We start from the raw sequence: 17,336 nt of genomic DNA, 5'->3' as shown, positions 1-17,336 counted from the left end.
GACTGTGCTCTACATGATGGCAGTGCAAGAGCCCATTTCTCTTGGAATGCCAGGTTACCTACCCATTAGTGTCACAGAAGGAACCAGGAGTCAAGGGTCAAGGTCACATATAAAAAAAACTACAGGAGCTGGCAATAGTTCCCCGCCCCTCACAGGACACTAAAGCTGTCCTTTATTTTGTGCACTGAGGTTACCCATCACTAAGGGTACCAAGGGACATTCACATCCCTCAGCTAATGTCGAAGCTACTCCCCACAAACGACACATCCCAGAGTGGGCCAAATCAGCTCACGCTGCTAATCAAGACTTTAGGTTTAAAGCTAAGTTATGAAAAAAAAAAAAAAAAAAAAAAAAAAGCTAAGTTATGATCATCTTTTACAATAAGGAGTAAACAGCAACCATATACAAATTTGTCCTAACTGCCCTTGTCTGGCTTGAGCTGCAATGTCTATCTAAGAAAGCAAAAGAGTAGGTAAAGACCCTGCCATCAAGCCAGAGCTGTCTGGCTATAGTCAAGATTTCCTCTCATCAAAGCTGGAAAAAGCACTAAAATTTGGGGTATGAAAGGTGGGAGTGGGCACAAAGAGGATTTAAATGCTTGTGATGTTTTGTCTCTTAAAGAATATCTGAAGAAAATATGGAAAATATGGAAAAATATTAACATTTTAATTCAAAGTGCTGGGTTCCATAGTGTTTGTTACAAATAACTGAAAATAAAGAGAAACAGTTCCGTGATATAGGGAGTCATAAAAATGTCTACCAACATTTTATTACTTGATTTAAATATTAAATTGGTTAAAACAGAAGTATTTGGTAGTCTTAGAAAAAAAAGGTAGCTTTGAACTTTAATACATTGATTTACTAAAATTTTTATTTCTGAAAAGGGAGGGAAGAGTTTGGCTTAAAATTGATATTTGTGAAAATTGGGGACTTCCCTCTTGGTCCAGTGGCTAAAACTCCACGCTTCCACTGCAGCGGGTGTGGGTTCGATCCCTGGTTGGGGAACTAAGATCCCACATGCCGCGTGGCGCGGCCAAAAAATAAATAAATAAAATAAAATAAAATTGATATTTGTGAAAATAAATGAAGGTGAGTAGACAACCACGAACATTTAAAAACCGGTTCAAAAAGGCAGAGTGGTCCTAACTCCATTGATCCTTTTTAGTCTAAGATACAAGGAATGCTTTACAAAGAAGCAGATGAAATAATTTTTAGTAAAATCAAACTACTAACCAAGGTTTTCTCTTTCCCCAGGTTAAAAATTACTTTCTTTGGCATTAGCATTTTACACAGGAGACTAAAAATAATTGGGGGGAAAAAAAGCACATGTCATAATGAAATGTGGAACCTAAGCATACTCACTTTTCAACAATTGACTTGGTCTGATCGCGGGCGATGCCAACATAGTGATCAATCTGGATCTTTAACGAAGAAAAGCGACTCAGTTGTGGCAACACACAGATTAACAATTTTCCTGAAGGTAATTTTTTTTGTCTACTTTAACCATTTTTAAAAAACACTATGGAATATTCTGGAAAATGAAAATAGTGCTCAGTTTTAAAAAGTACTTGCTAGGTATTTCCTTCAGAGACACTGGAGTATATAGCATTTTCTGAATACTAGAAACTGTGTGTCTAATCTATATTCTGTAATCAGAAATGTGTTTTGACTCCTGGGTGAGACTAATTCATTTAATGTCAAAAAGCCATGAATAGGGCTTCCCTGGTGGCGCAGTGGTTAAGAATCCGCCTGCCAATGCAGGGGACACGGGTTCGAGCCCTGGTCCGGGAAGATCCCACGTGCCGTGGAGCAACTAAGCCCGTGCACCACAGCTACTGAGCCTGCCCTCTAGAGCCTGCGAGCCACAACTACTGAGCCCGTGTGCCCCAACTACTGAAGCTTGCGTGCCTAGAGCCCGTGCTCCGCAACAAGAGAAGACACCACAATGAGAAGCTCACGCACCGCAATGAAGAGTAGCCCCCTCTCACCGCAACTAGAGAAAGCCCGGGCGCAGCAACAAAGACCCAACGCAGCCAAAAATAAATAAAATAAAGTAAATAAATTAAAAAAAAAAAAAAAAAGCCATGAATAAGTCTGCTGATGCATGATTTAATCTATCAAGAATAACCTCATAGCATCTAGTATACTCTGTATACACCACTCTACAATGCAAACATCTGTTCATACTGATGGATTCCCACAATAGCCTTAACAGTTTAAGCTTCTTTTTAGACACCAGCTTTTATTTAAGCATTTTTTCAGCTTATTTTTTTGGAACAGATCCATGTGATAAAAACTCAAAAGGTGGGGACTTCCCTGGTGGCACAGTGGATAAGACTCTGTGCTCCCAATGCAGGGGGCCTGGGTTCAATCCCTGGGTCCGGGAACTAGATTCCACATGCATGCCGCAACTAAGAGTTCTCATGCCACAACTAAGGAGGCCGCCTGCTGCAACTGAGACCCAGCGCAACCAAATAAAAACAACAACAAAAAACTCAAAAGGCACACAGCAAGGTATAAGTTCCCTTCCTACCCTTATCTCTCCTAGACATTCAGCTTCTCTCCTTAAAGGAAACCACTATTACCAGTTTCTTACAGGCACCCGACTTACAAAATTAGACTGTAAAAATGGTTAGAAAATGATTGCTCTGAACTTTCAATGCCTAAAAAATGAACTAAAATTAGTCGTACATCAACTGGCATATCTGATTAGAAACAGACAAATGCTTACCTTGTACTTCTCATAGACAACTGGAACACTGAAAATGAGCAGTTCAGCTGTAAGACAGAATCATGAGACATGGCAAGTGTAAATGTGAGATGGTCACAAAGTCTCAAGACACAAGTAACAGGAACATTTTTCCTCATAAAATATAGGGAAACACAGATCTTCTTCAATATGAGAAATCCTGGCCAGAGCTCTCAATTAAGGACAGTTAGATACAGGTACACAGGCTTCCTTCTTTGTACCACAAATAATTTCCAAATTATGAAAATGATTTCTACAAATAAGATCCCCATATTTAAACCAAATCTAGAAAACTCTCCTTTATTTCTAGCTGTCTGGATATTTCTTTATAGGTAGGACCATTTAATAAACCTGTGGCCATACACACAGATTCCTCTGAGGTCAAGGTCTCTATGGATGTTAAAGGCTGGGCCAATGTGGAAGGACTGGAGCCATGCTGAGAACTCTCTTTGCTCTTACTCTTACCAATTACTTCATAGAGCCTGGAGACATTTTCCTTGCCATCTTACCAAGAATCAGAAGGGTGATCCCATTGAAAACGGCACCAACGTAAGTCATCAGCCACATGAAGACAGCCAGCTGTGAAGGCCAACATCAGAGGGTTAAGCAGGAATAATCGTAATGCAAAATTCAGGTTAACTGATGCCATTCTTCTCTAGCTAACTGAGTCTGCATAAATTTAGTGATGTATGCCATAAATAATTTCAAAATGAAGGTTACCTCATTTGTACTATACATTTGAGGGTGCATAAGAGAATTCTATAGTTCTCTCAGGCCCCCAAACAGACTGTAACTGCATTTCTGTCAATTATCAATACATTAGCCTTGTTCTGATGTTAGTTCTCCAGGCGCAGAGGTACCTCCTTTACTAACTCCTATCCCCATTTTTACAGGTTGATTGAGAAAAGCATACATTTGCTTTTGTCTGATAAAACCCTATTAACTGCTTTTCCTCTGAATTATAACCTAGTCCCTGGTTTTCCTCAGCCTCACCACCAAAAGCTGTAGAGGCAACTAACCTTCAAGGAGTCAACTAGATCTTCCACCAGAAAGAGACGAATAATGAGTTTCAGGGCCCTGTTGATGTGTACCATGGCAGCGTTCACGTAATTATGGAAAGCTTCTGAGGACACAGTGATGTCTACATCCAGGTAGGCTCTTCCAGAAGAAGAAACAACAGTCACACATTTGACATGGCAGGAGAAGATCTCTTTCTGTTAGCACAGAAGTTCTTTAGAGTGTGAAATTCCCCCAAGGGTGTGTTTCAGCAATCTGCAAAGGCATTTTTTGCTGCCATGGGGTGGGGTGGGGGCACCACTGTCATTTAGTGGGCAGAGACAAAGCTGCCAGATGTCTGCAGTGTGGGAGTGTCATGCACAAAAAAGAACTGCCCTATGTCCTGCATAACTTTTACTGCCTCATAGGATATTCATGAAGGTGAACCTATTTATAATTATCAAGAGCCCAGAACATATAAAAGCAAAGTATTTTTTCCCCCAGTTTTAACATATCCTGAATTGTCTAAAACTGTATTTTGTTTATGCTAAAACCTGACTAAGATTTTTTTCCATCATTTTAGAAAATCACACCTGTAAGGGAGATTATACATGTATGTGCAAGTCTTTATTATGGGGCTTTTTTTGGTGTAGTTATGTCCCAGCAATTAAATATTGACTGGAATACATATTATTTCATTGTCAATGGCTCTCTATTTATCACTCTTTATAATAATGATCAATTTTTAAAATGTTGTTAAAATGGTATATTATATAACATTATATTATATGGTATATTATCTATGAATTTCATTTCAAAATGATAAAGGAGGCGTTATAAAATATTTGTTAAAAAACCGAAAAGACCTGGGTTCTGTCCCCAGACGCATTACAGAATTGAGATATAACCATCTGCTCATAATCTGTTCATTCGCTCAGTACGTGCTGAGCGCCTACTGAGTACCAGACCCTCTGCTAGGTGTAGGGATATCAGGAAAGATAAAACTGCTTTTGCCTTAAAGAGCCGATAGTCTTGTGGGAAAAACAGAAGAGTAACAGACATGTTTTTCTTTCCTATTTATTAAGAAAATATTTACCAAATACAAAAGTTATAAAAATTAGATGCTGTAATTAATACAACTTATTAGTAAAACGCATTTTATAAATCCACAACAGTGTCACGCAAAAGGGAAAAAAAACCCTGCTAACACATTGGAACTTGTGGCAAAACAGTAAAATTTATCCACTCAACCAACCAACAACTATTGATTTGTTAAAACTAATTTGCAAATAACTTTTTTAATGTCATATATAGTTTAAATTATTGCTTCTATTTTCACCAGGAGAAAATACAAGGAGCAGAGCTGCAGCCAGACACCTATTCTGTCATAGTTCTGAGAGATCATAGAAGTGTTTCTTTTTCCATGAGAAGGGGTTTTAAAAAACTGTCATTTTGAAAGTAAATTAAAAACTAACAAACAAACAAAAAAAACCTGTCGTTTGCTGATGTTAAAGTTTTTATGGCCTAAGACTTTCAAGAGGAAAAGCGTGAGGAAAACATTTGTTAAAGTCATAGCACAGTAGGAAAGGTTAGCAACTGGTTCTAGAAATGCATGAGCTACTGACTTAATCAAGACCTGCCCCTGGTATTAAGGAAACTAAAGGAGAGATAGGAAGGAAATCAGTAATAAAACCAAGAGTAAACACACTGAGTTCTGGTATCGCCAAGAATGCAGCCTCAACACCAAGATTTCAAGGCTGTTTTAAGAGTTAACTATGTGGCGGCTTAAACATGTACTTGGGACCCCATCTGAGTGCTGTCCTAGATGCTCTGCTTTCCCTACTGACCCTGCTCAGGAATTCAGACAGTCCTTTTTGGTGAGCCTCTAATTTGTTAAAAAGTTCCTGGCTCCCAACTTGTTCACTTCATAAGGCGGTCTCAAGCTGATGTTTCATGCCACTGATCGGCTGTATTAGGCCCTATAATTCTTAATTTTTAATCAGGTCTGATTTAGATCTGACCAGCCTCAGTGAATCCCTTCCTTAAATTGTAGAGTGTTACTTGTGATACTTCAACTCACTTGAACGGATGGCCTTCTTCTGACTTCTGTACAGCTTGGATGACAGACTTGTAGACCCTGAAGCTGATGGTGACAGACAGAAGAGCCAGGATGAGGTAAGAAACCACACTGATGACACTGAAAGCTGCCAGGGAGAGCAGCATGATCAGTGTGGTGCCAAAGACAAACCCAGTCTTCTTCACATCTCGCCAGAAAATTAAGTCGTGCACTGCCAAAAGAAAACGGAACATAAGTTATATGAATACCCATGAGCCACAAGGCCAGGACTGTTCTCCCTGGCTGTGTCCTGCACACTGGAGAAGCATTACACTAGCATGCAACTACAGGTGCACCCCCTCCTTAAGACAATGATAAATGAAAATCAAATTACATCAGGGATGATGATTCACACTGCCAAAGGTACCTCTGGTTTCTGGATAGGTTTACAGAAACTTAGAAACTGATTTTTTAGTCATGGCTACTGAAGTACGATGGGGTAAAATATCATTTACTTTAAATGTTTCAGTAGAGCAACTGTGGGAAAATCTTGCTAACTGTTGACTAAATTAAGCAAACCATGCTTATAAAAACATACCAAGTTCTGTTAGTGTTGGTTACAATGAAACACCAGTCTCTATGTTGATCTGAAGAGAACTCAAGGAAGGATTATGGGTAGGAGACCATATAATTACTAAACGATGATACTTTTGAAAATGAATGGGGACACTATTAATAACTGTTAGGAAACAGGTATAAACCAAGACTGTCTCAGGCAAGTGGGTCTTATGGTTGGGAAATCCAAACTGGAAAAATCTAAGTTCTTCTCCTTAAAGACACCTCAAAAACTCCAAGTGTGAGGGCTAGCAATTACCCCCAATCTAGCAATGACACAACATTTGAATTTCAATCCATGAAGTCTAACTTCAACACTCATAGCCCTATGCAAGTTTCTTCTGTGCTACTCTTTCCTTTTAAAGAAGAGTAAGGACTTTGGAATTGGAGAGACAGGAGTTTGAGTTCTGGTAATTTTTAGCCATGTTACCTTAATTAACCCTTCTAAACCTTTGTTTTCTCATTTATAAAATGAAGAAAGTGACATCTATTTCTTAGAGTTGTCTTAAGGAACATATAAAGCTAATGTATGCAGAACGCTTATTAGCACTGTACACAACACATGGTAAACACTCAAATTTTAACTATAATCCATATATGTATGTCACAGTTCATACGACTACAAGAACCGTTTCAACACAGAATGCTTAGTAATGGACCAACAGATACCATGTGCCTCCTGATGTAATGCACTGAGAACGGCACATCACTTCAATGGTATTCTTGCCAAAGCATATAACCTGAATCTAATGAGAAAGCACCAGATAAAACCAGTTTGATAAAAGTCTACAGAACAATTGACCAGTATTCTTCAAAAATATCAATGGTATGAAAGACAAGAAGAAGCTGAAGAACTTTTTCAGATTAAAGGAGAGTAAAGAGACTTGACAACACATAAATGCAAACTGTGATCATAGACTGGATAAGCGGGTAAAAACAGCTATAAAGATCATCGCTGGGACAAGTGAAAAAAATTGAATGTACACTATATAATTGATAAAAGTACTGTATCAATGTTGGATTTCCTAAATTCAATAAATATACTGTGGCTACGCAAAACAATTCCAAACAATCTCTGTTTGAAGGAAACATACTCCAAAATATTTAGGGGTAAAGGGGAAGGACGTTTGCAAGCAGTTCTTAAATGGTTCAGGAAAAAACATGTTCTATAGAGAGAAGGAGGGAGTGATAAAGCAAAAGTGGTCAAATGTTAAAAACTGGTGAACTAGAGCAAAGGTTATACGGGAGTTTTTTGTACTATGCTTACAACTATTTAAGTTTGAAATATTTGAAAGAAGGACAGAAAGAGAAAAGCTTAGAGGATAAGGCTGGGCCTAGAGAGAAAAAGACCTTAACGTATTAGAGAAGGAAAAAGGCATAAAAACGTTAGCCTAAATGCAAATCTACCTTTGTGCAAATTAGAAAAAGCCACCCTTCCTCGTGAACTTGACTGCCATCTGCTGGAAAATTGTGACGAAACAGTCAAACCTACAATGATAACACATGTGACTGGTGCCCCCTACAGGTGTGCAGTATACAAACTGCATAACAGTATGGAAGGCCCTGGGCTCGGCCTTAAAAACAACGGTAGAATTGTGGTCTGGGCTAGAAGCAGGAACATACTGATTAGAAGGGGGCTAACAGAGGGAAAGCTAGGAAAAGATGGTTCAACACAACAAACCTCTGGGATGCCCTTTGTCCACAACTTCCCACAATTTGCTCCTTTACCCCATTCAGGTCCTGGTGCATGGGATACCGCCTCAGAGACTGCCCACCCTGTCTCACATCCTCTCCTTTCATCACTCTCTATCTCCTCATTCTGCCTTATTTTTCTTCAGAGCACTTGTCACTTTATTTATTCATAGCAGGCTCTTCAGAGCTGTTGTTGAATACTTAAACATGAGCTAAACTAAGCTAATGACCAAGAGATGGCATAATCACAACTTTGTTTTCTGATAATCCCTCTCAATGCAGTCAAGTTTCTGCACCTAACTCCTACCAAGTACAGTGGACCAAGGATTCTGAGTACACAATATCAAAGAAAGGAAACAGGCATAGTCTGCAAACATTTTCCTCTCTGATCCTTGAGGGAGAGTTAGGAGGATGAAACACACGTAGGAAAAGCAAGAAAGGAGACAGATGCCAAAAGTTTAAAATGTGAAGCCACTAGACTTAGTGTTTATTTCACAACCAGGAAACCAGCAAGAGGTTGCAATGGTTCAAGTCCATGAAATGTTCTTTTTCTCTTCTACTTTTATTCATCTGCTCTTACTACGTCAGTGTAAGACTTTTTAAAACAGGAAATTCCTTATTTTTAATGTGTTTTTTTCTTTCCTTCCTTTCCCATCCTTCTCTCTTTCAGTAAGCTTTAATTTAGTGCCTACCACGTGCCAGGCAAGTGCTAGGAACTGGGAATACAACACAACAGTAAACAAAGCAAACAAGGTCCTTACTCACATTCCAGTGGGGAAGAGAAGCAATGAATAACAAACAAGATACACGTCACTTGTAACCGAGGCCGGTAAGAATATAAACCCATTGTGCTATAATGAGAGTAATGTGTGTGCACACATGCACTACTGTAGGTAGAGTGGTCAGGAAAAGCCTCTCTGAGGAGTTGACACTAAAGGTGAGACATGAAGGATAAGAAGCAGGCCATGCAAAAAGCCAGGGGAAGGGTATTCTAGGCTAGAAGATTCATGTGCACAGGCTCTTGGGGATGGTGGTGGTGGGCTTTGGCATTCCTTAGGTGAGGGCAGAAGGCCAGTGTAGATGGTATGTAGTGAGTGAAGGGGAGAGCGGCGTGAAATAAGGCTGGAGAGACTGGCAGGGACTAGATCATGGAGTATTTTCACAGAGCAAAGTAAGGAGCTTGGACTTTACCTCAGGTGAAATGGGAAGTCACTAAAGAATGCCAAGCAGGGGAATAACATGATATATATATATATTTTTTTAAAATTTATTTTATTTTATTTATTTATTTTTGGCTGCATTGGGTCTTTGTTGCTGCACACGGACTTTCTCTAGTTGCGGCGAGCGGGGGCTACTCTTCCTTGTGGTGCGCGGGCTTCTCATTGCGGTGGCTTCTCTTGTTGTGGAGCACAAGCTCGGGCTCTAGGCGTGCGGGCTCAGCAGTTGTGGCTCGAGGGCTCTAGAGCACAGGCTCAGTAGTTGTGGCGCAGGGGCTTAGTTGCTCCACGGCATGTGGGATCTTCCCAGACCAGGGCTTGAACCCGTGCCCCCTGCATTGGCAGGCGGATTCTTAACCACTGCGCCACCAGGGAAGCCCCAACATGATATATTTTAAAAAGAGGAACACTTTTACTGCTGTATAGAAAATGGATTGGGATGGGGCAAGAGTACAGGCAGAGAGATTCCCTAGGAGGCTAACACGGGGCTTCAATAAGAAATGATTGTCATTTAGATTAGGTCAGGATGGAGCAGAGTGGACAGGCTATATTTTGGAGGCAGAACAGACAGAACTTGGTGATGAACTGGATATGGGAGGTGATGGGGGAAAGAAATATGGATGAGACCTAGTTTTGGGGCCTGAGCAAATGGATGGATGTGGTGTCATTTACTGAGATGAGAAAGAGCAGAGTATAGGCCATGTTAGTTTTGGGATGGATGTCTAGAGACATCCATAAAGAAGGTGGTTAGATCTACCAGTGGGGAGCAAACAGAACAAGTCTGAGCTGGAGATACACATTTGGAAATCATCAGCACACAAATAATATTAAGAGTCATGGACTGCCGACTACGCCAAAAAAAAAAAAAAAAAAAAAAAAAGGAAGTCACAGAAATGGAAGAGGTTACGTAGTATTGATAGGGAAGAAGGCCCAGTCTTAATTCTGAGGTACTCCAATATTTAGTAGCTGAGTAAAAGTAGAAGAACTAGAGAAAGGAAACAGAGGAAATAACCAAGGAAGCAGGGGGTAACTAGGAGAGTATGGCATCATAGAAGCTGAGAAAGGAGTGCTTTGTGGAAACGGGCCAATTCTGCTGAGGTTGAATAAGGAAAAAAGTGATCATGGACTTAGCAATATGGAGATAGTTGGTGATCTGATCAAAGCTGTTCAGTGAACAGCTGGCAGGGGCTGAAGAGGAATCAGTGGTGAGACACGGAGGCAGTGTGAGAGAAGTTTGGCTGTGAAGGGAAGTAGAGACATTCAGAGCCAAGGGATGGCTTAACAGATGGGAAACACTAAAGCGTGCTTCTATGCAGTCACAAGCAAAGGGAGACTGAAGATAGGGAGCAGAAGTCGTGAAGTCCCGGAGAAAGGACGGATGGAGATCCAGAGCCCAGATGAAGGGACTGATCCTTGTTAGAGTAACGTAGTGAAGATGATGAAGAGACACAGACACAGGCCCATTCACGGATCTGAAGAATGGAAGAGGAGGGACTCCTGTCTGAATGTTTTTATTTTCTCAACAAAAGGGAGCTGAGGTCATCAGCTGGAAGAGGGCAGGGGCGTGAAGACGGTTTATGGAGAGAGAAAAAGATATGAAATGTTGTTTCAGAAAATTGAGAAAGTGTCTTAAAACTCTTAGAAGAAAACACAGGAGCACATCTTTCTGATCTTGGATTAGGCAATGGTTCCTCAGATATGATACCAAAAGCACAAATGACAAAAGAAAAAATAAATTGGACTATATCAAAATTAAAAACCTTTGTGCTATAAGTAGTACCAAGAAAATGACAAGAAACCTCATAGAATGAGAATATATTTGCAAATTACTTATCTGATACGGTATTTGTGTCCAAAATATATATAAGAATAAAGAATTATAATTCAATAATAAAAAGAACAGCCTAAATGAAAAAAATAAAAAACATAATAAAAATGAGAAGACAAAAGCGGGAGGGGATATGGGGATATAAGCATACGTATAGCAGAAACCAACACAACAATGTAAAGCAATTATACTCCAATAAAGATGTTAAAAAAAAGAGAAAGGATCCAAATAGACATTTCTCCAAAGATATACAAATGGCCAATAAGCACATAAAAAGAGGCTTAACATCATTAGTCATTAGGGAAATGCAAATCAAAACCACAGTGAACCCACTAGAATGGCTGTAATAAAAAGTACAATAACAAATATTGGCAAGGATGTGGAGATATTAGAAACCTCATGCATTCCTAGTGGGAATGAAAAATGGTGCAGCCGCTTTGGAAAACAATTTAGCAGTTCCTCAAAAGTTAAACATAGAGTTATTATATGACCCAGGAGTTCCACTCTTAAGTAAATGGCCAAGAGAAATAAAAACATACAACACAAAAATCTGTGTACGCCAATGTTCACAGAAGCGTTATTCACAACAGGGAAAAAGTGGAAACAATCCAAACATGCATTAACTGATGAATGGACAAATAAAATGTAGTATATCCATACAATGCAATAATTATTTGTCAATAAAAAGGAATAAAGTTCTGATGCTACATATTACAACAGACAAAACGTGAAAACATTAGGCCAAGTGTGAGACGCTGATTACAAAAGACCACATATTGTAAGATTCCATTTATATAAAACATCTAGAATATGCAAATCTGTAGAGGGCTTCCCTGGTGGCACAGTGGTTGAGAATCTGCCTGCCAATGCAGGGGACACAGGTTCGAGCCCTGGTCTGGGAAGAATCCACATGCCGCGGAGCGACTAGGCACGTGAGCCACAATTGCTGAGCCTGCGTGCCTGGAGCCTGTGCTCCACAACAAGAGAGGCCGCGATAGTGAGAGGCCCGCGCACCGCGATGAAGAGTGGCCCCCACTTGCCACAACTAGAGAAAGCCCTCGCACAGAAACGAAGACCCAACACAGCCATAAATAAATAAATAAATAAATAAATAAATAAATAAATAAATAAAATTAAAAAAAAAAATCTGTAGAGAGAGAAAGTAGATGAGTGGTTGTTTAGGGCTGTGGTGGTGGTGGTGATGGGAAATGGGGAGTGATTGCTAACAGGTATGGGGTTTCTTTTTTGTGGGGGGACTAAAATGTTCTAAAATTGGATAGTGGTGACGGCAGAAAACCATTTAGCTGTACACTGTAATGGATGAATTGTATAGTATGTGAATTATATCTCAATAAAGGTGTTAAAAAAAACAGACAAACCTGCAATTATAGTCAGGGATTTCAACACCTCTCTCAATAACTGGCAGAATAAGTAGACAGAAAATCAATAAGAATATAAGACTTGAACGCTATTAACCAATTTGACCTTCTTGACATTTGAAAGAACACTCCACACAATAACAGCAGAATATACATTCTTTTCAAATACATGTGGAACATTTACCAAGATAAACTAAATTCTGGGTCTTGAAAAGGATTCAAGACACTTTCATGTTTTCTGACTATAATGTAATTACATTAGAAACAATAACACAAAGATACTGGGAAAACCAATAATAAACTTTGTATAAACTAAATACGCTTCTAAACAACTCACAGACCAAAGAAAAAAATCAACAGGGAAATTACTGAGTATTCTGAACTGAATGAAAATCAAAATCAGTGGGATCCAGCCAAGTGCCTATATTAGAAAAGAAGATGAGAAATCAGTGATCTCAGTTTCAACCTTAAAAAACTAGAGAAAGAACAACTTGAACGCCAAGTAAACAGAAGGAAGGAAAGAGTAAAAACCAGAGCAGATCTCAATGAACAGATAACAGAAAAACAACAGAGAAAAATCAATGAAACCAAAGTTGGTTCTTTGAGAATATCAATAAAATAGATAAAACTCTAGCTAGACTGACCAAAAAAAAGTGCAAGAATACACAAATTGCCAATATCAGGAATCAGAGAGGTGACATCACTACAGATTCTAAAGACATTAAAAGGATAAGGAAATATTATGATCAATGTTATGCCAATAAACTAGACACGTTAGATGAAGAGGACACAGACTATCAAAGCTCACTCAAGAAATAGATAAACTGAATAGTCCCGTATCTATTACAGAAACAAAACTTATAGATAAAATACTTCCCATTCAGAAAACTCCAGGGGAATTCTACATCACTGGGGAATTCTGCCAAACACTGAACAAGAAATAATAGCAATTCTACACAATTCTTCCATGAAAATGAAGAGAAGGTAATGTTTAGCAACACATTTTATAAGGCCAGCATTACCCTGATTCCAAAACTAGATGAAGACATTACAGGAAAAGAAAGCTATAGACCAATATTGCTCATGGACATAGATGCAAAAATTCTTAACCAAAATTTAGCAAATGCAACCCAACAATATGTAAAAAGAGTATATCATGACCAAGTGTTTTTTTTGCAAAAATGCAAGACTGGTTTAGCATTCATAAATCAGTCAATATAATTCATCATATCAACAAACTAAAGAAGAAGAACCATATGATCATCTCAAAACATACGGAAAAACAAAATCCAATATCCCTTTTGATAAAACCTCTCCGCAAACTAGGTGATAGAAGGTAATCTCCTCAACTTGATAAAGGTAATCTACAAGAAACGTAGAGCTAACATCATATTTAATGAAAGAAGGCAAGGATATTCTCTCTTACTACTTCTATTGAACACTGTATTAGAGGTTTTAGCCAGTGCAGTAAATCAAGAAAAATAAATTAAAAGGCATCAAATTGGAAAGGAAGAAGTAAAACTGTCATTATTCACAGATGCCTTGACTGCCTATGTAGAAAATCTGACAGAATCTACAAAAAAGGTAATAAGTTTTAGCAAGGTTGCAGGACACAAAATTAACTATATTTCCATATATTAGTATTAACCAATAGGAAACTGAGCTAAAAACACCATTTAAACTAGCATGAAAATATGAAATACTTAGGCAGAAATCTAACAAAAGATGTGTAAGACCTGTACACTGAAATCTATAAAATACTGCTAAGAGAAACAGATGAAGACCTAAATTAATGGAAAGCTATATTGTTTTCAGGGGTTAAAAGACTCAAAATTGCTAAGGTGTTAATTTATCTATAATTCTAAGTAATTCCAGTACGCTTTTTAAAATAGAAATAGACAAACTGATTTTAAAATTCCTATGGAAATGTGAAGGACCTAGAAGAGCCAAAACAACTGTGAAGAACAAAGTTGAAGGACTAACACTGTCTGATTTCAAGGGTAATATAAAGCTACCATTATCAAGATGGTGTAGTACTGGCTTAAAGACAGGCAACAGGGGCTTCCCTGGTGGCGCAGTGGTTGAGAATCTGCCTGCCAATGCAGGGGACACGGGTTTGAGCCCTGGTCTGGGAAGATCCCACATGCTGTGGAGCGACTAGGCCCGTGAGCCACAATTGCTGAGCCTGCGCGTCTGGTGCCTGTGCTCCGCAACGAGAGAGGCCGTGAAAGTGAGAGGCCCGCGCACCGCGATGAAGAGTGGCCCCCACTTGCCGCAACTAGAGAAACCCCTCGCACAGAAACGAAGACCCAACACAGCCATAAATAAATAAATAAATTAAAAAAAAAAAAAAAAACAGGCAACAGAGCAATGACACTGTATACAAAGTCCACAAACAGGCCCACGCATATATGGACAAACTATTTTTTGACAAAGTTGCAAAGTCAATTCAGGGGAGAAATGAGAGTCTTCAACAAATGGTGCCAGAACAACAGAATATACATATGCAAAAATCCCCAAACTTTTATCAATACCTCACATGACATGTAAAAATTAACACACAAGAATCACAGACTTAAATGTAAACCTAGTACTATATAACTACTAGAAGAAAACAAACAAAAATCTCTGTGACCTTGGAATTGGGAAAAATTTCTTATATACAACAATAAACACTTGATACATAACAGAAAAAACTGAAACACTGTATTTCATCAAAATTAAAAACTTCTGCTCTTTTTGAAGGACATTGTTAAAAGAATAAAAAGATAAGCCACAGACTGGAGAAAGTATTTGCAAAGAATGTATCTGATAAACAACTTGTATCCAGAATGTGTATAAACACACACACACACACCCGTTCTCAAAAACAAACACAATAAAAACTAGTCAAAATTTGAACAGACTTTTCATCAAAGAAGATATATGGATAGCAAGTAAATACATGAATAGAGGCTTACCACCATTAGTCATTAGGGAAATGCAAATTAAAACCACAATGAGAGCCTACTATGTACCTGGCACAATGTCTAGTGTTAAAAGACTGACCATACCAAATGTTGGTGAGGACATGGAAGAACCGCCAACTCTCATACATGGCTGGCTGGAATATAAAATAATGCAAACCACTTTGGAAAAAAATTTGGCAGTTTCTTACAAAGTTAAATAAGACTATCCTATGATCCAGCCATTTCACTTGTATTTACCCGAGAAAAGAATACATTGTGTCCATATAAAGACATGAATGTTCATAGCAGCTTTATTTGTAAAATAAATAAGCAAAACTGAAAATTCAAAAATTCAGCAAAAATTGAAAATAACCCAAATGTCTGTCAACAAATGGTATATCCATACAATGGAAAACTACTCAGTAATACACTCATCAACATGGATGAATCTCAAAAAAGTTAGGTTGAGTTAAAGAAGCCAGATAAAAAAAATAGTACACATACTTTATGATTCCATATATATAAAATTCTAGAAAATGCAAACCAATCTAGTGACAGCAGGCAGATCAGTGGTTGTCTGACAGGAGGGAGAGATTAAAAAAGGGAGCAATGAAATTTTTGTGTGATGGAGATGTTCATCTTGATTGTGGTGATAGTTTCATGGGTGTGTACATATGTCAAAACTTATCAAATTGTATATTTTAAATATATGCAATTTATTGCATAGCAATTATACCTCAATAAAGTTGTTTTTTTAAAAAAACGTAAATGACCACGAGGTAATATATATCATTTTTGGTCTCCAAGTGGTTATCCTAACAAATTAAAAACTTAACAATTATGCATGAGACAGAATCAGAGGAAAAGGAAGAATAATGTACAGTAGAACCTTTTTAATTTGAAGTCTTTTACTATGAATTCAGACTTCATAATAATCTAACCAGCCCAAGCTTACCGCTGTATCGTCTATAAATGTCTGATAAATAACAGAACAGTTTCCCAACCCCTTAAACGACTCAGAAGTACTATTTATAAACAACAAATGTACACATACTTACAAAGATTAAATCTTATTTAAAAATTACCAACAAAGAAAACTTTACTCTAGAAATCTGGTTACTGTGTCAGAGATGAGCAACCTATGGTCCTGGATGCTAAGGCAACATCAGAGATGATTATGAAAGGCATTAATTAGATCCAGCTTTAGGTACAATTGTGAATTGAGCGATGTTTATTTTAGGGTTTATTCCAGTTTTCTCTTTGGAGCCCCTTCATGCCCCCTGGCTTCCACTTGGCTCCAGATCCCTACTTGGTGACACGCTTTATCCCCAGCTTTAGAGTCAGTACAAGTACAGCAAAGAACAAACTCTGTTCCAGACTGCCTGGGTTTGCATCCTCTTCCATTTACTAGTTGTGTGATTCTGAGCAAGACACTTAACCTCTCTGTGCCTTGGGTTCCTCATTTGCAAAATGGAATCATACAGTATCTGGTTTTTAGGGATGCTGCCTGCATTAAATGGGTTAATCTGTAGAAGTGCTCAGAACACTATTGATTAGGTAGTAATACAAATGTTAGCTATTATTATTATTCATTTGACTGCCAATTCCTGCTACAATTAAAATGGAAAATTGAAGAACTAAAGTTAAAATCTGCTACAGAGAAGTAAAGTTTTTTTCCTTTCCTCTTTGTTGCTATGATACTAAGAAATTAAGATTGGGGGATTACTAGGGACCCTTTCAACCAAATCAGCTCCTTTGATCTATTTTACATACCAAGCTTCCACATCAAATTTCCAATGAAAAAGAAGTTGCACTGTCAGCACTACGATTAAATAAAGAGAAAGGCCTGTGAAAGG

At 38.3% G+C, this 17,336-nt stretch overlaps 1 protein-coding gene across 2 annotated transcripts in view; it reads right to left on the bottom strand.

The window, feature by feature from the left end:
* The window catches only part of RTN3 (reticulon 3), a 55,483-nt gene that overhangs the window by 2,484 nt on the left and 35,663 nt on the right, over positions 1 to 17,336 (bottom strand). For both annotated transcript variants that reach the window (XM_061201911.1, XM_061201912.1), the window contains 5 exons: positions 5,826 to 6,033; positions 3,769 to 3,907; positions 3,259 to 3,328; positions 2,732 to 2,778; positions 1,363 to 1,421 (listed from right to left, as the gene is read on the bottom strand). In XM_061201911.1, the coding sequence (XP_061057894.1) occupies positions 1,363 to 1,421; positions 2,732 to 2,778; positions 3,259 to 3,328; positions 3,769 to 3,907; positions 5,826 to 6,033 (523 nt within the window). The remainder of the gene's footprint in view (positions 1 to 1,362; positions 1,422 to 2,731; positions 2,779 to 3,258; positions 3,329 to 3,768; positions 3,908 to 5,825; positions 6,034 to 17,336) is intronic.

Source organism: Eubalaena glacialis, chromosome 10 (genome assembly GCF_028564815.1).
Source record: "Eubalaena glacialis isolate mEubGla1 chromosome 10, mEubGla1.1.hap2.+ XY, whole genome shotgun sequence".
NCBI lineage: Eukaryota > Metazoa > Chordata > Mammalia > Artiodactyla > Balaenidae > Eubalaena > Eubalaena glacialis.
The sequence above is the reverse complement of the archived record's forward strand: the minus strand, read 5'-3'. Positions and strand labels throughout refer to the sequence as shown.